Here is a 22,816-nt window from a genome sequence, read left to right on the forward strand (position 1 = left end):
CAATGATCTGATAATTCATAAGAAATTGTCACGGTTTCCGTGCAGCGTGACGACATGACTGACGCAAAATCACGCACAATGACAACAGTAATTATCAGCATTTCTGGCTTCTTCTCTTACTTACAATGAAACGATGAGAAGATATAACAATACACAGATAGTCAGAATCATTCTGATTACTTACATCTCATATTTATGTACAAACGATCCCTGAATCAAGGGAAGAGTCCTCACAAAATTCTGTGTACCCTTGTCCTCGAAGCCGCCATTTTGTAAGGAATTGGTCATTGGTAGTGATGTCATATGTCAACATTGTTGTACATAATAGGCAATTTCATTGAGGTGAAGGTCGGTTGAACAAGAGTAATCACAATCGCCCTATCCTTCCGATTACACTTTCAGTATTATGATGTATATTTTGTGTATTGTTCGGATATTTTTTCATGAAACTAATTTAAGTATCTACATTTAGCCTTGTTCAATATCATATCATACATGGATATACACAAATGTTAGAAGATCAAACGTAGCCATAAGTGCAACATGTACTTTAGTTCCTATGATCTACAATATTCAATACATTGGGACTAATATTGCAGTTTCATATGAACAGGTTAATGAACAGCAATTTAATTCAGCCTTATAAGTAATACTGATAATATTAATGGAAATGATTTATTGGACTGTTGAGCGTTAGTCAGAAACGTTTTATGATTCACTCTCATTGTTTCCGATAATATAATCAATTCATATTCCATTGAAACATTATTGTGATGACAGGATATGAAACTCTAACAATATTTATACGAAATTTGTTTTAAAATATATAAACCATGTCATGTCTTAATTTGGACAAACCTTACATCCATATAGAACAAGCATATATGGATGAATACTTCTTTTTATTCTAGAGCACAATGTTTTGATACAGGTTCTTGTATCGTTTTCAAGTGAGAATGGTACAGGGAGAGAACAGGTGATATATATACAACAAGACTAATTAACAAGGCAAGACTGAATAACAATGTGATGATAACAAATAAAGGGATAACAGAGGATTACAGGAATAAACACAGAGGCCAGTGGAAGCCAATGATACACAGAGCATAGAATGTATACACGATTAACAATGTGATGATAGTGAATAAAGGGTAGCAGAGGACAACGGGGATACACATAGAAGCCAGTAGAAGCCAGTAATGTTTATACGAGAGGCTAGGGTTGATTGATGAGCTCATCGTATGCAGTGGGGATAAAGTAGCCTTGATGTCTATTAATCAGTGGTCGGTATCGTTTGATGTTAATTCCTTCAGTTATCTTGCATTTGGTAAAGTCTGATTGGTTTGTAGCGAGGATGGTGAAGTCAGTCCAGTTGATTTGGTGATTGGGATGAGTTGCTATGTGGTCTGATATGGCTGATTTCTGGTCCGATTTGATGGTTGAAGTCTGATGTTCCTTGATTCTGGTGTTGACGGGCCTGGATGTTTCTCCTATGTATGAGTGTCCACAATTGCAGTCAATTTTGTAGATTACAGCTTTGGGATTGGGTTTCTTGGTTTGTGGGTATTTTCTACCATTGGCTTGCAGGAGGTTGTTGATGGTGGCGAAAGTTGAAAAGGTGGTGTCTGTGCCTGCTTGTTGCTTAAGGAGCCTGCTGATCTGGTGGGAAGGTTTGCCGATGTATGGGATGGAGATCTTTATAGGGTCAGATTCAGGTCGAGGAATTTTAGTAGTAGATGGTGATAATGTAGCTGCAATTGTCCTGTTCACTAACTGGGGTGGGTAGTGGTTAAGGCTGACAAATACTTCTTTCAGGTGGTTGATTTTGTCATGGAGATTCGTAGAACAGATGTTCTTAGCTCTTCTGGTAAGCGTGGAGATGATGCCTTACTTCACTCGTGGAGGGTGGTTGGACTGATAGTGGACATACTGGTTGGTGTGAGTAGGTTTCCAGTATACAGATGTCTGAAGTTGGTTGGAATCGGTGCGGGATACAAGGATGTCTAGGAATGGGATCTGGTTGTTGGTTTCAGTCTCCATGGTGAATTTAACTCTTGGATGTTGCTTGTTCAGGTGGTCTAGCAGCTCAACAGGGTCGTTGTCGGGTTTCAGAACCACAAATGTGTCGTCCACCTTCCGATACCAGCACATAGGTTGGAAATGTAATGTGAGGAGGGCTTTCTCTTCTAGGTCTGACATATATATATCAGTGAGGATTGGTGATAGTAGTGAGCCCATAGGTAGTCCATGTATTTGTTGATACCGGTATATATCGTCACCCCATGTGAAGTAAGTGGAGTCGATGCAGGTTGAGGTGAGGTTTATGATTGAGTCTATGGAAAGGCTGGTGTCGAGTGGCTGTTCAAGTTGGTTCAGTCGTTCTTGTAAGGCTAGAAGGACTTCTTCACATGGAACATTAGTTAACAAGTCGACAACGTCATAGCTGACGATTGGACCAGGATCAGATAGTTCACGCAGTTTAGAGCATAAGTCAGTTGAGTCTGTATTGAAGGATTTGGCTGTTTTACCTGAGGGTGATAGAACATGAGTAAGATGCTGAGCGGTATTGTAAAAAACAGTATCACGAGAACAAACAAGGAGGCGAGTTTTCACAAGATTCTTATGGATCTTAACTGTAGCCCTGGCATAAGGGGCCTGGGGATGGGACACTGACAGTTTACGGTGCAAGTCTATATAAAGTTCATAATTGTCACGTAGGGTCTTAAGGTGGGCCTTGTGTTGCCGGTCGAGTTTAGCGTTGGGGTCCTTCCGGAGCTTCTGGTAGGTGGAGCTGTCCTGCAGCATGCTGTCAACCATGGGGTGGAAGTGGGCCGATCTAACACCAAAGTGGCTCTGCCCTTGTCTGCTGGGACACCGACGATGTCTGGGTCTTCCTTTAGTTGTTTGATGGCCTGTCGGTCAGATGGTTTTAGGTCGGTCGGTCGGATAGTGTTACATCCATATTCTAATAGTTCCATACAAAAACTATCTTTTTGCATACTTATGAAGAAAATTAGCTAGATAATTATAAACAAAGCTTTGGGTTTTGAATGTAAGCATTATTTATGATGACTGGTACGTGAGCTGAAAGTCTGTTTTGCGTCATATTTAGCGTGTTCAGCCTGGAGTTGTGGGTGAGTTTGTTTGGTACTCTTTTCTTTCATTTGGGGCAACGCTCCTCAAACAGTTTTTTCCTTTTCCCTGCATTTGTGCAATTTTCAACGCCATATGGCCGATAAACGATCAAACTTTTGATATGCATGTAAGAACACGAAATGTTAAGCATCTTCTGTTGATGCATACTGCCAAGTTTTACTGCCTTCTGTGCAGAACTTGAGCAGCTATGCTGTTTAGAATGTAGTATCATCAGAATCTGACGAAATCCAATATGGCCGCCAAGCAATACACATTTTGACATGCACCCAAGAACAAAAATGTTCAACACACTTAGTTACTCACGCGACTGCCAGATTCTAGCTGCATAGTTCGCAAAGTAATGATGCCGCGATTTTTGAAAATACATTTTAGTACAAAATAAACAACAGAAGCAAACATCTAGATATCCGTAGCTAATCAAGATATCGCAACATAGCTTATGGGCATTAATATTTGAGGTATATGTTGTATATCTGCACATTTACAGCGTTCTGCAGTTCATACATTCAGAGTTATGGCTTCTTGTAAAAATGCCTACCCAACAAACTCTGCACATTTCGAGAAACATCTTCAATCCAATATGGTCACGATCACGCGACTTTTGACATAGGACCAAGAACAGAAAATGTTCAACAACCAAAGGCCACTTCAGAACAAGCGCTTAAACTGTTGTATGTGCTAAGTTTAGTTTGGCACACAATGGCAAAGAAGCCCGCGGAAAGTTTTGAAGACAACTTTGCCCAAAAGTAGCGGCCCAATATGGCGGCCATCATATAAACACAGGCACATTTGACGATGCTACTGTGTAGAAACATGCATAGACACAAAGTATGCAACGTTTGAAAGCCGTAGCCCTTGTAGTTTTAGTGCGCGCACATTTTGGGAAAATTCTAAAAAATATTCGGGTGTTGTGAAATATTATTTTTCATTTACGTTAAATTCATGCCAAACATATGCGTGTGTTGCTCTCAATAAGATACGCAGTCATAACGTCTATTTGTTGATACAGGGATTTACAGGAAAAGAATTTCTGCGTCCTATACGCATAAATATTGACAATGGACACAACAAAATTTATTTATCGCGTCCACAGGGACTCAGAAGAAGTCGAAATACTTTTTGTAAAGATTCCAATCAAGTGACAATAAGTTATCACTAAGTTTGCTACTAGCTGGGTTATGGTATTATTTGCAATTTAATTAACAATGTGATGATTATGATACACAATACAATAACGGTATCAATAATAATATTTACGTATCTGGGACCCCCATTTTGTTGTCCAGGACCCCTGAAAATTAAGAGCATGAGTCCAAGGAACCCTCAAATACAGGAGTCCATGTAAATCCCTGTTGATATGTTCAGGACACTATTTAAATGGTAAAATCATTCATTTTATGTTTTGCCTAAAGACTGTTAAATTCTGACATAGAAGCCGAGACCTTTTATACAATTAATGGAAATGAGGTGAGATATATACTAATCAACATACCAATGTCGTTTTTTTCTGACGTCGCAAAATGCATAAAACAAGCAATGACGTCAACTACATGTTTTATTATTTTCAGTAATTTTATTACATTTGATGATATGGCTAGTACTCTGTTAATAATGATGCAAAATTAGTCAAAATACATCTACACAAACAGGATAATATGAGAATCTAAGAACTAATTTACATATCGGATAGGGCCATCCAAATTCCTATTACGTGCTTTCTCATGTAGTACATTGTCATCGTTTTGTATAAATTGTGCAACTACCAAAATGTGCTCACATTGAGGAACTTTATGTTGGAATAGTTTGGTTCACAGCGTACAAAACATAACGAAAGTATAGCGTTCTTATCCACAACAAATTCTATCCAAGTGAGCCGAGTTACATTGACATAGTATTAAGCATAGCGGAGTTATGTCCCCTTATCTTTACATGCGTATGACCTCTCTGTCGTCGTTTGACATCATAGAAGAAAATCCAAATTATAACGTAAACATTCCCTCTGGATTATCGTAGCCTTATTCCTGTGGATTCACAGAATACATACGGAAAATCAAAAGAAATTTTAACACTAAGTCATAGCTATTCCTAGTGGTATACCTAATCTACCCCTGAGTTATCGCCCTTGATCCTGACGTCACTGTATTGTTCTCCTAGAACCCTTCATAATTTTTCTGTATGGTCCACATGCATGACGTGCAGAGAATGGAGTGAAATTTTCATTTCAAATCAAGTCTTCAAGTCTTCATATATAGGTCAGTTACACATCGCATTCCATTTAATATTCAATCGCATTGCTGTTTTTCCCCAGTTGGATAAAGCTGCGTTCTCAGAACTTTTGGCGGGATTTAAATCTGATATCCAGGCGGCCATGGATAAATCTGTACAGGATATGGAGATGAGGAATGACGAAAAATTTGATCGCCTGTCAAAACATTTGGAAGATCCTGTATTACCCGGCAAGACGGCAGACAGCCGTGAGGGGCTTGGTGGTCGATGGCAAGAGCCGGGAGCCAAAGTCCCTTCCTACGGAAACCAGGGATGCAATGACTGGGAAAAGCGGTTATCACACCCTGGCGTACGTAGGAGGCCGGTCCCCTCAGGGGGAGAAGCCTAGGGCTTCAAGTGACGGGGATGGAGTCGGCCCAGCCGGCTCTGAATCCGGGGTGACCGTGGCTCAGGCCACACCCCCAGGGCTCCAGTCATCCGTGGCTGCTCCCTGTTGCATACAGCCTGCTACCTTCTCCCACGGGGAGACCAGGCGGCTAGGGTTTCACGGGTCTGACTCGGCTCAGACGGCACATGATTCCCGCCCCGGCTCAAGCCAGGCCACTGGGTCGGCTGCTATGGATAACGGTGTATCAACCCAGCAGTCTTATTTGCACGGGCCTAGCGGTTCAGAGGACATGGCTACGGACCCGCAAGGTTATTTTGACAATCCGCCCTTAATTCCTTTAGTGTCTGATGTGACAGATCAGGAAGATTCATCGGTGTATCCTTTTTCACATCCCGGAGTTTTCCATGAAAGAAGGCTTGTTGACGGTACAACCTATGGACATGTCAGCATAAGATTTTAAGCCGGGCTGGTCATTTAAAGAAAAGCTGGAACTTTTGCACAGACTTTATCCTAATACTCTACCACCACCGTCAGACGAACAGGAGATAGATATTCCTGTGGAACTCGGATTATCAGGTTGCCTTCCCCCGGAACGGATGCCCAGGCTGTCATTACCACATTCATCATCACTTAAGAAAGTGTTGGAGAATTACAACTTAGGCCTCTCTAAGGCTACAAACTTGAATTCTTTGCCTACGGTTTCTCATAAACCCATTTATTCCATTCATGATCGTGTTATCCTAGCCAATCAACCAAGTTTAGACAAGGACTTTACACAGTTACAGGATGCTAGAGGCTCTCGTGAATATGCACGTCTGTACCTTCAAGAATTGTAAGGAATTGGATATGGCAGCCCGTTTGTTGATTGATACCCTATCTTATTCAAACTGGTTTTCTGCAGGAGTTCGTGTTTTGCTCCCACCGGTGTTTCAAGATTATACGGGAGTTAAGAAAGACACTTTGATTTCCATGACTGCTCAAGAGGTGGCGTTAGAGGATTCTTTTCTGGATGTAGTGTATCAGTCCTAGCCGATGCGATGGCGACTCAAGTGAATATATTGGGACGACTTACAGTTATTGAGCGGATACAGCGGCTAAATTCAGTGAGGAATTTACCGGATGTTTCAAGGGATTTTCTATTGCACCAACCCTTGGAATCGGATAACACCTTTAATGGACAATGTCAACAGGCTAATGAAGCTAGAGATGCCTTGACGTCGAGGAACTTGTTTGGCGTCGGCTCTTTTATTCCAAAATAGAGGAAGGGCTGACACTAGATCTAGAAGAGGTTCCAGTGTTACGTCTCGTTCTACTCAATCTTCATCAAGTTGTAGTCAGAACTTTCAGAGATCTGCCTTTGATCGGGCTTCAGATTCAAGAGCGCATTCTACAAATGTGGCTGTTACTAGAGGCTCATCCTCATCTAGGGGTAGAGGTAGGGGAGGTAGATCTTTTCGTGGATCAAGATCAACTTCCAAGAAATATTGACTCAAGTTTCACTGTTCAGCGTTCTGTTCCTTACGAATTGGAAACGTCCCTCGAAATGTTATTGGATTTGGAATTTGTACGTCCGGTGACACAATCTCCAGTAGGGGGCAGATTGGCCCAATACTTAGACAATTGGAAACTAATAACATCAGACGAGTGGGTCCTGTCTGTAGTGAGCAGGGGGTTTATTCTTCCTTGGCACAAGCAACCTCCAGTAACTTGTTTTCCAGAGGGCCGTTGGTTTTGTCTTCAAGGCCAGCGTTTAGCGGGGGCAAACTTAGCAATAAATCAGCTACTGGAGAAACGGGCAATCATAGAACTTCCTCCAGGGGATCAGACATGCGGGTTTTATTCACCGGTATTCCTAGTCCCCAAGAAAGATTCGGACCAATGCACATAATAATAGACTTGAAAGTGTTGAACAAGCTATTTTTTAGGAAACCGCCAAAGTTCAGGATGGAATCAATTGCAAACCTACGCACCTTGATTCGTCAGGATTCCAAGTTTATAAGTATACATCTAAAGGATGCGTATCTTCATATCCCTATTCATCCAAGATCTCGCAAATACCTAAGATTTGCGGTGAACTGTCGCAGGTTTCAGTTCAGGGTGCTGCCGTTCGGGATATCTCTAGCGCCGTGGTTGTTCACAAAAATAATCTCCCCCGATTCTGGCTTTTCTTCATCAATGAAGGATTGCGATACACGGCTATCTGGACGAGTTCTTGGCAAGGAATGTGGTGACAGCGGTTCTCATGAAGCAAACCAACTTTATAATCCACGTGTTTACACATCTGGGTCTAATAGTTCATCCTACCAAGTCAGAACTGGTCCCTTCTACGAGAATCAAGTTTCTGGGAGCAATCTTGGACTCAAGAGCAGGCTGTATTTATACTCCTCAGGATCGTTGGGTGGAAATATCAACCAAGATAACCAATATGTTACAGACGCCAACTGCATCAGTTCGTTCATGGATGTCCCTTCTAGCATCTCTCAGGAGTTTCATTACATCCTCGTTTACCGGATCTGACACTTTATGTGGATGCCTCGAACACGGGTTGGGGTGCACACATGGACATTTGGCAAATTCAAGGTGTGTGGAATCTGTCAGAGGTGAATCTGCATATAAACTGTCGGGAGATGTTAGCACTGTTGAAAGTGATTCGTTGCTTGGGGAATCGCTTGTACGGGCAGGAAGAGTCTCATGTTAGTGTCGGACAATTCTACGGTAGTGGCATACATCAACAAACAGGGAGGTACCAAATCTCAACAGCTCCTCGGGATCACTCAGGATCTGTATCAAGCAGTGGACGCTATAAATTGTTTAATCAGAGCGCGCCACATTCCAGGTGGGAAGAATATCCTAGCGGTTTCATTATCCGACAGGACAGAGTGATCTCGACCGAATGGACTCTCAAGGAAGAGGCATTTGATTTAATAGGACAGAAGTGGGAAATTCCAAACATAGATTTATTTGCGACTTCCAGGAATTTTCGGATACCAACGTTTGTGAGTCCAGTACTGGATCCATTGGCATGGGCAGTCGACGCCCTATCCATATCATGGGAGGGGATGATAGCCTATGCGTTTCCTCCGTTCAAACTAATCCCAGAGGTTCTGTTAAAAATTCAACAACACGACTGCCTAGTTTATCTAGTGGCACCAGCGTGGCCTGCCAGACCTTGGTTTCCCACCCTACTACAACTATTGGTGGACAAACCACTATGTCTTCCGTTGTGGCACAATCTAATCAAGTCCAACAAAGTTCACAAGAATGTCAGGCAACTTGCGCTACACGTATGGAAGCTATCTCAAGGTCACTCAGGAATCAGGGATTTACGGTTGAAGCTACCAGAGCTATTTCAGAATCCTTTAGACCTTCCACAGCTGCCTTGTACGACGCTAAGTGGCGACGATTCATCCAGTGGAGACAAGAGTGTGGAATCTTGGATGTACCTGTCACCATTCCAATGATAGCGGATTTTATCTTGTTCCTTAGAGAACAGAAACATTTGAAGCATAGTACTATTGAGGGATATCGATCAGCTATTGCTTCAGTAATGGATGTTCAAGGTTTATCTATGGGCTCGGATACATCGCTTCACAAAATGATCAGATCTTTTCAGATTAAGGATATATCGTCTCCAACGATATTTCCTAAGTTGGATTTAACGTTAGTACTTCAATCTCTTCAAAAATCTCCTTATGAGCCTATGCAGGATGCTTCTCTAAAGTATCTGGCATTTAAGACGGCTTTTCTTTTGGCATTTGCAACAGCTTCCAGAGTGTCGGAATTACATGCTATTGACTTTAAATCCATCACTTTTTTCGGAAGGATATAAACAGATAACTTTTAGAACTGTGCCGGAGTTCATTGCCAAGAATCAAATTTCAGCTTGAGGTCCTTTGGGACATAGGATATATCATATACCTCAGCTTCCTATCTCTACCTCTAGATCGGATAGGACTAGACTTTTGTGTCCCATACCTGCCTTGCGCTGGTACATTCAGCGTACTTCGACGTTTAGACGAAATCGTCGCAGACTGTTTGTTTCATGTAAAACAAATGTAGACTCGGAGATATCCAAGAATACCATATCTTCATGGCTCAGAAAGACTATATGCTTTGCTTATAGGTATCAGAATCAAGACTTAATTGATCTTAAATTCTCCCCCCATGAAATTAGAGCCCTAGCTTCATCCTTAGCGGCTTGTCCGTCAGTTCCATTAGAACAAGTTGTGTCTAGTTGTCAATGGAAATCTCCTAATACCTTTATCCAATTTTACCTCAGGGATGTTGCTCCCTCTATTGAAGGTTTACATTCATTAGGACCATTAGTAGCGTCTCAGCAACTTGCCTCCGCCTGACTGCCCCTTTGTGTGTGTGTGTGTGTGCATGCGTGCGTGTGAGAGATCTACATCTTCAGGATGGATGAGAGATGGTGCCTGGGACTGTCTGAGGGTCCACTCGGAATGATGATGGATGGATACTGGTCAAGGGGCAAGACAAGTTGACATGGTAAGAGAATTTACATTTACATATATCACCTAACCGAGCACAATATGGACGGAGTTCTAACTTCTGAGCTATGGTTCATGGCTTCACGTTAGAATATGATTATGAGCTCAAGGTGGTTACCTAAGGTTGAGTTGAACACAATTATAGTCTAATGATAGTTAACCGGAAGTGACGTCATACAACCGGAAGTGACGTCACCCAAACTAATTAGTATTACATCATAGAGATTGTCTCTAGGAACCGGGAGTGAGGTCATCAAACAGGAAGTGATGTCATAATTACCGGAAGTGGCGTTTTAAGTTTAAGGAATATTAGGTTTAATGACACAATTCGGGATTCAAATAGAATCATGATATATTCATAGGAATCTAGCATAATGAAGGATTTAAGGAGTTAGGAATTATATAATTCCTACCAATATGGATTAGGATAATCATGATATCTATCATATCAACCATAACTATAGGCAGTTAGAAGACTCTCCATCTCTGGGAATGTATTCCCTCACTGCTACTGACCAAACTGGAGATAAATTATTTATCTCTGACTAAGTCATAGTTATTCTTAGGAGGTTGAGTAATCAACTCTCAGTTAGTGGTATAGAGGGTAGTATCTTCCAGGGGTAACCCTCCTTCCTTACTTGGGATTCAGGCTACCATAATCCAGAGGGAATGTTTACGTTATAATTAGGAACAATTACATGTATTGTTAGTAATTGTCAGTAAACTTACCTCTGGATTATGGGGAGTAGTTCCCACCCTGTGTCCTCCCCGCGAATTTATCCTTAGAAGATGTCATTGATGGGTTGTTTTTTAGAAAAATTATGAAGGGTTCTAGGAGAACAATACAGTGACGTCAGGATCAAGGGAGATAACTCAGGGGTAGATTAGGTATACCACTAGGAATAGCTATGACTTAGTGTTAAAATTTCTTTTGATTTTCTGTATGTATTCTGTGAATCCACAGGAATAAGGCTAGAGAATAATCCAGAGGTAAGTTTACTAACAATTACTAACAATACATGTAATTGTTCCTTTTTCGACATTTATTGCAAGTCATTTTTAACGTTGAGCGTATAATGGTATGCATAAGCACACAAACCCATTTCATATGCACTTATGTCATTCAGATATCAGGATGTATTTTCTTCGCTCACACTTTCCGTAAAGATGCCAAATTAAAAAAATCATAGCACAGTGCTTTTCTCGGTGCACGATAAAAAGAGGAGATATTTACTGTTTTTTAACACATAACAAAAAAATTGGACACCATTTAGCAGTGTCTATTTTTCAAACTGCCGAGGTAGTTGCACTTGTATTTATTATACCAATGGATATGAAATTGAATATTCTACATTTTTTTGGTCATTTTATAGCCATATGCAGATCCAGGACCACACGAGCTCAATACTCTCACAATGATCACTTTTCAAATCTTATGAAACTGTGTGCATGAAAAAAAACTTGGCTTAGGGGGTTAAGCAACAAACCAAGCAAGCAACCTTCTCTGGTGCAGGACTGTCAAACCGAATGACTATTTCATGGTGAAACTTGCTAAACTCATACCTTTTGGAGATTTATGTTTATTTAATTACCTGTATCTTTCCATGACATCAAATTGGACTTGCACTGAAAATGAAGGTAGTGTTCCCGAGCAGAACTCCCAAGTCACTGACTACGTCTTAGTAAAACTTGCTTTACACATCAGTCTTGTGGTACATTGGTGCCTTTTGATCATTTGGGATGTTGAAGGATAAAACCTGAACCTTTTATTTTCTTCAGAAATAGCAAATAAGGCTGTTAAACACTTTGTCATGTCAGTTATTGAAATTAGTTTATTTATAGAGGATATGTAGTGTATAAGTGTATAGTGTCTAATTCATTTAAGATATGCGTGTACTATCATTATGGCATGAAACAAAAACTGTAATTAAATTAATATTCATTGATTCTTGAGAGAGACATTTCTTTGTGAGGTTGTAATAAGGTTTGTGTGTTATAACTGTGTCCTGATGTTCTATGTTCCAAACATCAATCAAGGACATGTACAAAAGGTATTCAGTGGCTTCTGAGCCAGAACTCTGTTTATTTGTTTTTACTATAAGCTATTGACGTGAATCGAATAATATCTCATTGGTTTTCCAGCAATACACATAAAAAGCAATAAATGTGAATTTTTTATTCCACTGGTTGTTGATTTTTTCCCTCTTTTACAGAATTCTCAAGCTTGTGAGGCAATGAATGGTTGTTTGATGTGTTTAGCACAAGAGTATCCAAGGGTGAAATTTTGCAAAATTCAGGCATCAGCTGCCACTCTGAGTGGAAACTTTGTAAGTATGACAAGTGTTTTATCAATGCTCCATGAAACTGATATGGTTTCATGTGAGATTAGGGAATTGAACATTCAGAAACATTGATATGATATATAGCAGCAAAGTGGGATTTAAATGTGTTTATATTTTTCTCTGAATGTACAGAACCCAAACAGCTGAAATTGTACAAATACCTTTTTCTATTTGTTTTGGTAGAATATGATGAATAGGGCTGTGCAATATTACCGGTAAACCGGTATATACCAGTACAGTGTCTCGCGATACAATTATTCTGCAATATTTTTGGTCATTCAGAGTTAGCTCCCTTTGAATGATCTGCCCATGATTTCTATGGCAACAAAATGTGCTCTAAAAGTGCAAAATATACTTTAATTTCTGTTGTTTTCATGTAACATTTTATAAGTGGAAGTATCTTTATAAGTGGCCCCAAAAGTTCCCAATATTCTACCAAATGCTTTAAACTTTGTGGATTTGAATGGTTTCATACATGACCATTTGGAGGAATTAAGTGGCCTCAAACGGACCAATCTTTTAAGAAAAGCAAGATTTAAATATGCCAACTTCTTGTTGTGGATAACACAATGTATCGGAATGTATGTTCACTCATTCCTTCATCAAGTCATAAAGGAGCAAGCATACACTCCGTGCTATTCACAATAAAGAAGTTGACATCCATAAATCTTGCTTTTCTTATGCATTCCACTTCTAAATGTCCTTCAAAGATTTAACCAATCTTTTATTTGAATTTATTAGTAGAGCTTCGGGCTCTGAGTGACCATTTTGTTTGTTGTATAATGGGACGTATGTTATCAATTTATCAAAAAGGCCAAAATCATATATATTTTGTACCACTGTATAATGACATTCTTGTCAAGGATTTTAGTTATTGGAGGTCACATGAGGTTTTGACCTCAAGTAGTTCATCTAAATCATGTTTTTGTTTCATTTTGCAATGTTTCATGTTAACACATGTTTATATTGGAGCTGAATCTGAATGAATCACTGACAAACAGTAACAATAATTACATACTGCATTGAAGAGCATTCTGTTGAAGCAAACAACACTGATCATGAAAATCATGTTATACTATTACCTTTATCATTATGTTCGCAAAACTTTGTTGCAATACAGTACTTCAATTAAACATTCTACGTTAAGGCTCTATATAATTTTTTATATATCTGTAAACCATTGGCATACAGCCATACACAATGTAGACGGGGAGCCTGAAGGTATGGTGTAACAGCAACTAAGAAGATGATGTCACACACAGAGAGCTATTATGAATTTATGATGTATGCACTTGGGCAGAAACCTTCCAGTTAATATATCACAATATGTATTGCAATATCTCTTAAATTATTGCAATATATCACAATATGTATTGCCTGCCATATCTCTTAAATCATTGCAATATATCACAATATGTATTGCAATATCTCTTAAATCATTGCAATATATCACAATATGTATTGCCTGCCATATCTCTTAAATCATTGCAATATATCACAATATGTATTGCAATATCTCTTAAATCATTGCAATATATCACAATATGTATTGCAATATCTCTTAAATTATTGCAATATATCACAATATGTATTGCAATATCTCTTAAATCATTGCAATATATCACAATATGTATTGTAATATCTCTTAAATTATTGCAATATATCACAATATGTATTGCAATATCTCTTAAATTATTGCAATATATCACAATATATATTATTCTTAAATCATTGCAATATATCACAATATGTATTGCAATATCTCTTAAATCATTGCAATATATCACAATATGTATTGCAATATCTCTTAAATCATTGCAATATATCACAATATGTATTGCAATATCTCTTAAATTATTGCAATATATCACAATATGTATTGCAATATCTCTTAAATTATTGCAATATATCGCAATATGAGAATCAGGGCCCTAATGATAATTAACATCTGTGTAAATGTAGTCATGCCATTAAGAGTGAGTGAGTTAAAATTATAGGTCACATTGGCAATATTTCAGCCATAACATGACCAATTTATTTTATTCCAATTTCTTCATAGAATTGAACATAAGTAATTTCTTGTCCTCACACTACATACTGCAAGTTAAAAACTTCACATTCTTTCTTTGACTTGCAATGGCAAATGGCGTCTGATTCCTCTGAAGTTGTTTGACTGCAAAACTTCATTCATTTGAACTAACTGTTCCAAGAACTATTTTGGTATATTAGCTTCCACTGTATCCACATTCCTTGTCCATACAGGTAACACCATCAGAGAGCCAGAAGTAAGCATGAGCAGGAGCATCTCAAATTTTCCAATCCAGTTTGTCATAAGTTACTTTAATATACATATTTACTTTAAATTATCACTGCATTTTTATAATATATGTTTAATGTTTTACTGGAGTGAAAACAATGCTGAAGGTGCAAAAACTGTTACCAACAATGAAATTACGTTTTCATAATTTGAGACTTGAAATCACACTGTGTCAAAACACCAAATGGTGCCATATGCTGCAGTTATATGCGCCCTAGTATCGTATATATAAATTAAACAACGCAAGACCAAAGTTTTTATTTCAAACATGCACTGATGATGTGGACTAGGGTCATGACAGCAATATGTAGCATTTGTAGCCAAGATTGAGCTCTGAAACAACCAGACCATAGACATTATTCCATACCTGCTCTAAGTACAACTTCGTCACTATATGGCTGAAATATTGGCGAGGTGACGTTAAATTCTAACTCACTCACTCACTCTAAGTACAGGGGCGGTGGGGTAGCCTAGTGGTTAAAGCGTTGGCTCGTCACGCTGAAGACCCGGGTTCGAATCCCCACATGGGTACAAAGTGTGAAGCCCATTTCTGGTGTCCCCCGCCTTGATGTTGCTGGAATATTGCTAAAAGCGGCGTAAAACCAAACTCAGTCAGTCAGTCAGTCACTCTAAGTACAACTGTGGATCATCCTGATCAACTCCTACACTTAGTGCAAGCCTCACAAATGACACAGAGAACAGCTTTCATATCTTGTAAGACTGCTCCCAACAAAACTAGGGCCACAATCGCAGGATAGCTTTTGACAACAATTTTGAAAAGTTTGTGCCATACTGGAATTATCAACCAACTTTGTGTCATGGAGATTGCTTTTGATGGAATGAGCATTTTCCTATTGCTAGTAGAATATGTTCTCTGGTTTCTATGTTTATGACATCCAACCCAATTTAACCCTCTGGATGCCAAGGTTTTTTTCTGATGCACATTTTCATAAGATCTGAAAACTTAGACCCAGTGCTGGACGAAAAAAATTCTCTATCTACAACTGTAAAATTACACAGAATGTAGAATATTAAATTTCCTATCCGATGGTGTATACTCAAGTGCAAATACTTCTGCGGTATGAAAAATAGACACTGCTAAATTTTGTCTGAAATTTTGTTGTGCATTAAAAAACAGCCAATTTCTCCGCTTTTTATCGTGCACAGATAAAAGCACTGTGTGACGATTTTTTTAAATTTATCATCTTTACAGAAAGTGAGAGCCAACAAAATACTGCCTGATATCTGAATGACTTAAGTATATATGAAATGGGTTTGTGTGCTTATGTATAGCGTTACATTTTGTGCTTATGTATAGCGTTACACACTAAAAATTACTTGCAATAAATGTCAAAAATAGATTTTCCTTTATGAAGTCAAACGACGACGGAGACATCATACACGCATAAAGATAATTGGACATAACTTGGCTATGCTTAATACTAGGTCATTGTAACTCAGTTTGCTTGGAGAGAATTTGCTGTGAATACGGACACTATATTTTCATGATGTTTTGTTCACTATGGACCAAACTAATCCAGTTCAAAGTTCCACACCGTAACCGGATAAGTTTTGGTAATGTAATAGCGAATTGGATGGCTATGTGTATGCATGTATGTTCAAGTTTAATGAAATTACTGAAAATTCTACATTTTAGTTGAAATCAAGTCTTGTTTTATATATTTTGCGACGTCAGAGAAAGAGACAGTGGTATGTTGATTAGTATATATATCTCACCTAATTTCTATTAATTGTATAAAAGGCTTCGATTAAACAATGCCATTTAGAACGTGGTCAAATGTAACACTTTCTTATTAAAGTACAAATTCTAGTACTGTTTTTGGTTGAGTCCCATCCGGGATTCGAACCCACACCCTCAGAGTCAGGCACCTAATCGCCAGCACACAAAGTCAGCCGCCTAACCCGCTCAGCCACCGCAACTTCCACTTTTATATCCCAAATATAACATATGTTAAAAGGTTTCGGTTTATCTGTCAGAATTTGAAGCTCTTTCGACAGAAAATAAAATGACTGATTTTACCATTTAAATAATGTCCTGAGTAGATAAACAATTAGCTGGTTTGAGTGTGTATCTTGATGTGAACAACACCCGCACCCATTTGACATCAATTTCACGCAATTAATAACGAATACCGGTACTGAAAAGCACACAGATATATTTTTTAGGATAAGAGTTTTCTTTGTTTATGATTATTTTGCTATTTCTCTTCTTCAGTATGCAATGAAAGATGCAAAAACATAGCTCTCTTTGTATGGAACTATCAAAATAATAATGTGAGGTTTGTCCAAAGTATGACATGACATAGTCTATATATTTTTTTAAGTTTTCGTAGAAATATAGTTACAGTTTGATATCCTGTCATTACAATATTTCTTTTCTAATATGAATTGAATATATATCGAAATATCGAAAATAATGATAGTAAGTCGTAAAATGTTTGTGACAAACGCACACCTGGCCAATCAATGTACAACACTGTTTTGTCAATAAGACGAAATAAACAAATTCAAGGAAAAATACAATTCCTTTAAAAAAGTGTGCTTATACATTTCATAAAATATATAAATCATTTTCATTAATATTGTCAGTTTTACTTATAAGGTTAACTTAAATTGCTGTTCACTACCTGTTCATATGAAACTGTAATTTATTGGTCCCAATAACGAATATTGCACATCATAGGAACTAGAGTACATGTTGCAGCTATGCCTAAGTTTAATCTTCTAAAATTTGTGTAAGGGTTAAAATATGGTGCACTGCACTAAATGTGTCAATTTCTTATGTAAATACTGTTCAAACAAACAGAAACTTTCAAAGAATAAAAAATGATGTATACCCTATATCCACTATACCCAACATGATATTTAACAAGGCTAAATGTAGATAATGAAATTAATTTCATGAAAAGATATCAGAACGATGCCCAAAATATACATAATAATACTGAAAGGGTAGTCGGTGGGATTGTGATTGTGTTTACTCTTATTCAACCGACCATCACCTCAAAGAAATTGCCAAATATGTACAGTAATGTCACTAGCTATGACCAATTTCTTACAAATTGGCAATCAGGGATCATTTGTACATGAATATGTGATGTAAGTAATCAGAATGATATATATGTCTTTATCATTTTCATTGTGAATAAAAGAGGAAGCCAGAATTGCCGATAATTACTGTTGTCATGCTGTGTGATTATGCGTCAGTCTTGGCGTTACGCTGCACAGAAACTTTGTTTTGTATAAACACATCACATTACTGTATTGTATCTATTTTAAATTTGATATTTCTTGCTACGTTACTCTTTCCATGCATATTCTGAAAGTATTGAGAATATGCATGCTACTAATAGACGAATGGGTGTCTGAAAATTTCAGAAAATGCTACACAGTGTAAAATCTGAATATTTCTTTGTTTACATTTCAAACAAGGTTTGTCTTTTCACGTCCAATATCTTTCATTTCATTTCATCTAGACACTAGGTATTGGTGACAAAGACCATTTGTAATTTAATTCTAAAATGTATGAGAAATTCAGTAATGCATTTGTCACAGCTGAATATGAAATATATATGATGCAATAGGCGTCTCAATACCGAAACATGATTTTGTAAACACTATCCGATCTGGCCGAACGCGCACTTCGGCGTATGTGTTTGTGTAATTTTTAAAACATTCCAACTGATTCTAGGTTCATCAGCAATGTTCAGAATTATCGTTAGTGATTTCATGAAAAAATTATATCAATATGCCAAGTAATTGTTCAAATTTTACATTTCAAAACATACACCAAATAACACTGTGAATTGAGATTTCGTAATTGTAAAAAATTGCGACATCAAAGTGAGGGTTGAAGAGGAAGGACATATAATTATGTCCCTCTAGCCTCCAGGGGGTTAAGCAGGCTATGCTGGTTTGTGCAGATATTGGACACTCTGAATGTTTCCTAATAAACAGCAGAATCTGACTGCAGCCTCAGCTTTGAAAGGAAGGTTAACTTTATTACATTTTATTGTCTCCTGTCATTGAGGTGAGGTGAAATTGGGTTTTACGTCGTGCTTGAGAATATTTCGCTCATATGACGATGTGCATGCATGTGTATGTGTATGTACATGTGCGGCTGCTTGTACTAGCCCAGACTGAAGCTGGTTTTATAGAGCTAGCCGACTGAGATACCATGCCACAGTGAAGCATGAATACCCCACTCAGACACATTATACTGACTCCGAGCCGACCAGTCCTTGTTGTACCCATTAATGCCGAGCACCAGGCAGGGACCAATAAGTATCATATTTAACGTCTTTTGGTATGATGCAGTCGGGGATCGAACCCGCGACCTTCCGCTCTCCCGGCGGACGCTCTAACCACTACACCACGGAGGCGGTCTCCTGTCATTGGGCCGAATCATATCTCAACAGGTGAAAACACATTATCAGAGCTTATGAATGAATTCATGTCAACCAGAAGTCGCACGAGAAAGGAAATCATCTCATAGTGGGGTCAGAATGGCAAATGATGTCAAACGAACTGGATTGGAATGCTATCAGTAGTTCAGTGCCACGTGTTTGGGTTATCATGAAAACATTGTGAAGGCTATTTCTATTTGTTGTTTCTCCAACACTGCATTTAGTTGCCACCAATGATAACTTTTGCTTATTTTTATTTCAGGCAGCCAATGGTGTTCCAGCACTCTTGATATACAGAAACCAAGAATTGATAGGAAACTACATCCGATTGTCAGATGAATTTGGAGAGGATTTTTTTGCTTCTGACATAGAGTGCTTTTTACAAGAGTATGTATTGTAATTATATAAGGTGGAGAGAGAGAGAGAGAGAGAGAGAGAGAGTGTGTGTGTGTGTGTGTGTTAACCTCTACACTACCCCATCACCCCTCAATGTCTCAATGTGGAAAGTACATCGAACAAGTAGAATTCAGAATTCCAAGGTCATTCCAGGAAATATAATTCCCATTCGAATTCAGCTTAGTATGTAACAGGAGTTCTGATTGGTCAATACTATTAATTTCAGACCGTATAATCAGCATATAAAAAGACAAAGCAGTGTCATAAATTTAATTTTAAGTTCAAACAACACTGTTAGATCATGAAACAAGATTATGACGTCATTATGGAGCGTGACGCCACCTGCTGTGACGTCATTTCACAACAGAACTGATAATGGCCTGAAGTTGAGGAATCAGCGGCCGCTCATTTCTGATAACTAGAGAGTGGTTTCATCATAACTCCGTCCATTTTATCTATAACACTATGATTTATTCATCATTGTCAGATTTAGACAGTGTGCACATAATAAACGTGTTGAAGTTTGAAAAGGGAACTACTTTTTCTGGCGATGGTGTAAGTTCAATGAGTGATATGATTAACCTTTGACCTGGTTTAAATAATGAATTTCTTTCACGAAAAAAACCCAGCGTAAAACGAGTCGAATTAGAATGGGGATAACTGTGCTGTGTTTGACGAATTGGGGACGTATACCGGTGGTTATATAGCCGCAAATTTAACGTTATATCGGCTCCGCTTTAACGCGCGCCGATATAACTAAATTTGCGGCTATATAACCACCGGTATACGTCCCCAAATCGTCAAACACAGTACAGTTATCCCCTAATTGATATTTGTTGAGAAAAAAACCAAGATAACTGGAATGTCAAATTTTTAAACTTCTTGAAGCAAGGGCTGGCCCGATTCTAGTCGCTAGACTTTAATTACTGGGGTACCTTGTAAATCGTGGCGAGGCGAGGCTTACTTGCCGAGTTGCGTCCCTTGTCTTGTACAAGGTTGCGGCCAACACCACATCGCTCGGGAGCACCCATCTCCCTGGGAGTCGTTGTCCTTAGTGGGGCGGTGGGGTAGCCTAGTGGTTAAAGCGTTGGCTCGTCACGCCGAAGACCCGGGTTCGATTCCCCACATGGGCACAATGTGTTAAGCCCATTTCTGGTGTCCCCCGCCGTGATATTGCTGGAATATTGCTAAAAGCGGCGTAAAACTAAACTCAGTCAGTCAGTCAGTCGTTGTCCTTAGTAAGCCAAAGGGTTCCGGAGAACCCACAACAAGCATAGGAGTTGCGTGCATGCGTAACAGGCCTCCCTTGTACATCGCTATCTACGGTTGTCATCAGTCCACACGTCCCCAATATAACGTTAAATTTGCGGCTATATAACCACCGGTATACGTCCCCAATTCGTCAAACAAGGTACAGTTATCCCTATTCTAATTCAAGTCGTTTACGCTTTTTTTTCGTGAAAGAAATTCATTACTAGTATTTAAACCAGGTCAAAGTTCCTCTGCAATATTTTTCAAAACACGATAAACAGTGGACAAAGGGATGCCTGTTCTACTTGAAATCACTTTAGCTGATCCGATGTCCTTGTTATAATACTCTAAAATCAACTTCCTCTTCTCTAAATCATCCATACTGATGATCAATCACCAAATGGCAATATGAAGGACTTTTGTCCAATACTCTACAGTTCAGGTGGACAAACATGGAATATAAACAGTACAACTACTGGCGCCAATATGGCGTCTCAAAGTACTGTTGAGAACATGCCTATACAGAAATCCAGAGCGAGTTTGGACTGAAAACATTACACGAGACTATTGGTGATACCCAAGTTAACATTCGCACATATCGAGTTTTTGAGGTAGAAGTTCAAACGATATGTGCGAATGTTAACTTTCACAATTTGGTAATCTGTGTTCTGACTGGTCAGTCCAAAAGGTTAGCTGACGCGACCTTCTGCTAGGGTTTGATAGACTCGGTATGGCAGTGTAATAATACTGAGTCTAAGTTTACTTAGCATCTTTTACATGCACACATTTACTCCTGTAAGTATATTTACTTATGGCGTAAATTAACTTACAGGAGTAAAAGTATATTTGCTTTCTGTTCACATGGATATTTGACAAATAGGAGTATATCTGATTTGCATACCACCCAGACATCTGGTTTTGAAGAAGTTTGGTCATTTAATGTTCAGACAGAAAATGAATAGGCTGTTGATTTTAAAATTGCACAGGAGATCTGCAGCATTTGTTAACTACAGGAGCCGTTCAAGAACCTGGTGGACAGACATTGTGCAAGGCACCTTTCATGATGACACGTAGGTAGAGCATTTTCGAATGACTCAAGAAACGTTTGCTGAACTGGGACCCTCATTAGAGTAAGGACTTGCGACCTGAAGCAGTTCAATATCGAAACGTGTAAACTCCCTTGTCGTAACGATTTAAGTAGCTTACGATGTGTCGCGAAAATTGGAACATACCCTATTTCTCACGTCTGATCGCATGCTTCAAGTTCTTTACTACACATCGTACCATGTAAAGGCACCTTTATCATTGTATATTTACAGTGGTACTTGTTATTTTATGGCTATCGTTATCCTAGTAACATCAACGCAGTGGTGTAGTGGATACGGCATCTGTCTTGCACATCAAAGACCCGGGCTGGAACATGTGAGTGCTATCCACAATGTCCCAGTCCACCCAGCTGTAAAATGGATACCCACGAGACTGACAATTTGAGCCATTTGTTCTCTAAGCACCTAACACGCAGCGAGACTGTATGGTCCCCAAGGAGTTCAGAAAGTTTGGAAGGTACAATGGTGTCCAATGACAGGGATAGTAATGTACGTAGCACCTTGTGCATGCAGAAGGCGCGGATATGACATATTAGCGACTATTACGTACTGATGTGCGATATTTTATGCATGAAACGTGATAGATATGCATCACAATCTCTTATGGCACAGGTGGAATTGTTTTTAAACAATCAGACTGTACAATCCACAGGGCTGTTAGAAGAACTACATATAGAAGAAATTACTAATCGCTCTATT

The 22,816-nt window shown here is 38.8% G+C and overlaps 1 protein-coding gene across 2 annotated transcripts in view; it reads left to right on the forward strand.

Moving 5' to 3' along the window:
* LOC124282190 (phosducin-like protein) overlaps positions 1-22,816 on the forward strand; it is a 74,647-nt gene that overhangs the window by 46,446 nt on the left and 5,385 nt on the right. For both annotated transcript variants that reach the window (XM_046718156.1, XM_046718155.1), the window contains exons 6-7: positions 12,492-12,605; positions 19,627-19,751. In XM_046718156.1, the coding sequence (XP_046574112.1) occupies positions 12,492-12,605; positions 19,627-19,751 (239 nt within the window). The remainder of the gene's footprint in view (positions 1-12,491; positions 12,606-19,626; positions 19,752-22,816) is intronic.

This window comes from Haliotis rubra, unplaced genomic scaffold, assembly GCF_003918875.1.
Source record: "Haliotis rubra isolate DU_JTF1 unplaced genomic scaffold, ASM391887v1 Scf295, whole genome shotgun sequence".
Lineage (NCBI taxonomy): Eukaryota > Metazoa > Mollusca > Gastropoda > Lepetellida > Haliotidae > Haliotis > Haliotis rubra.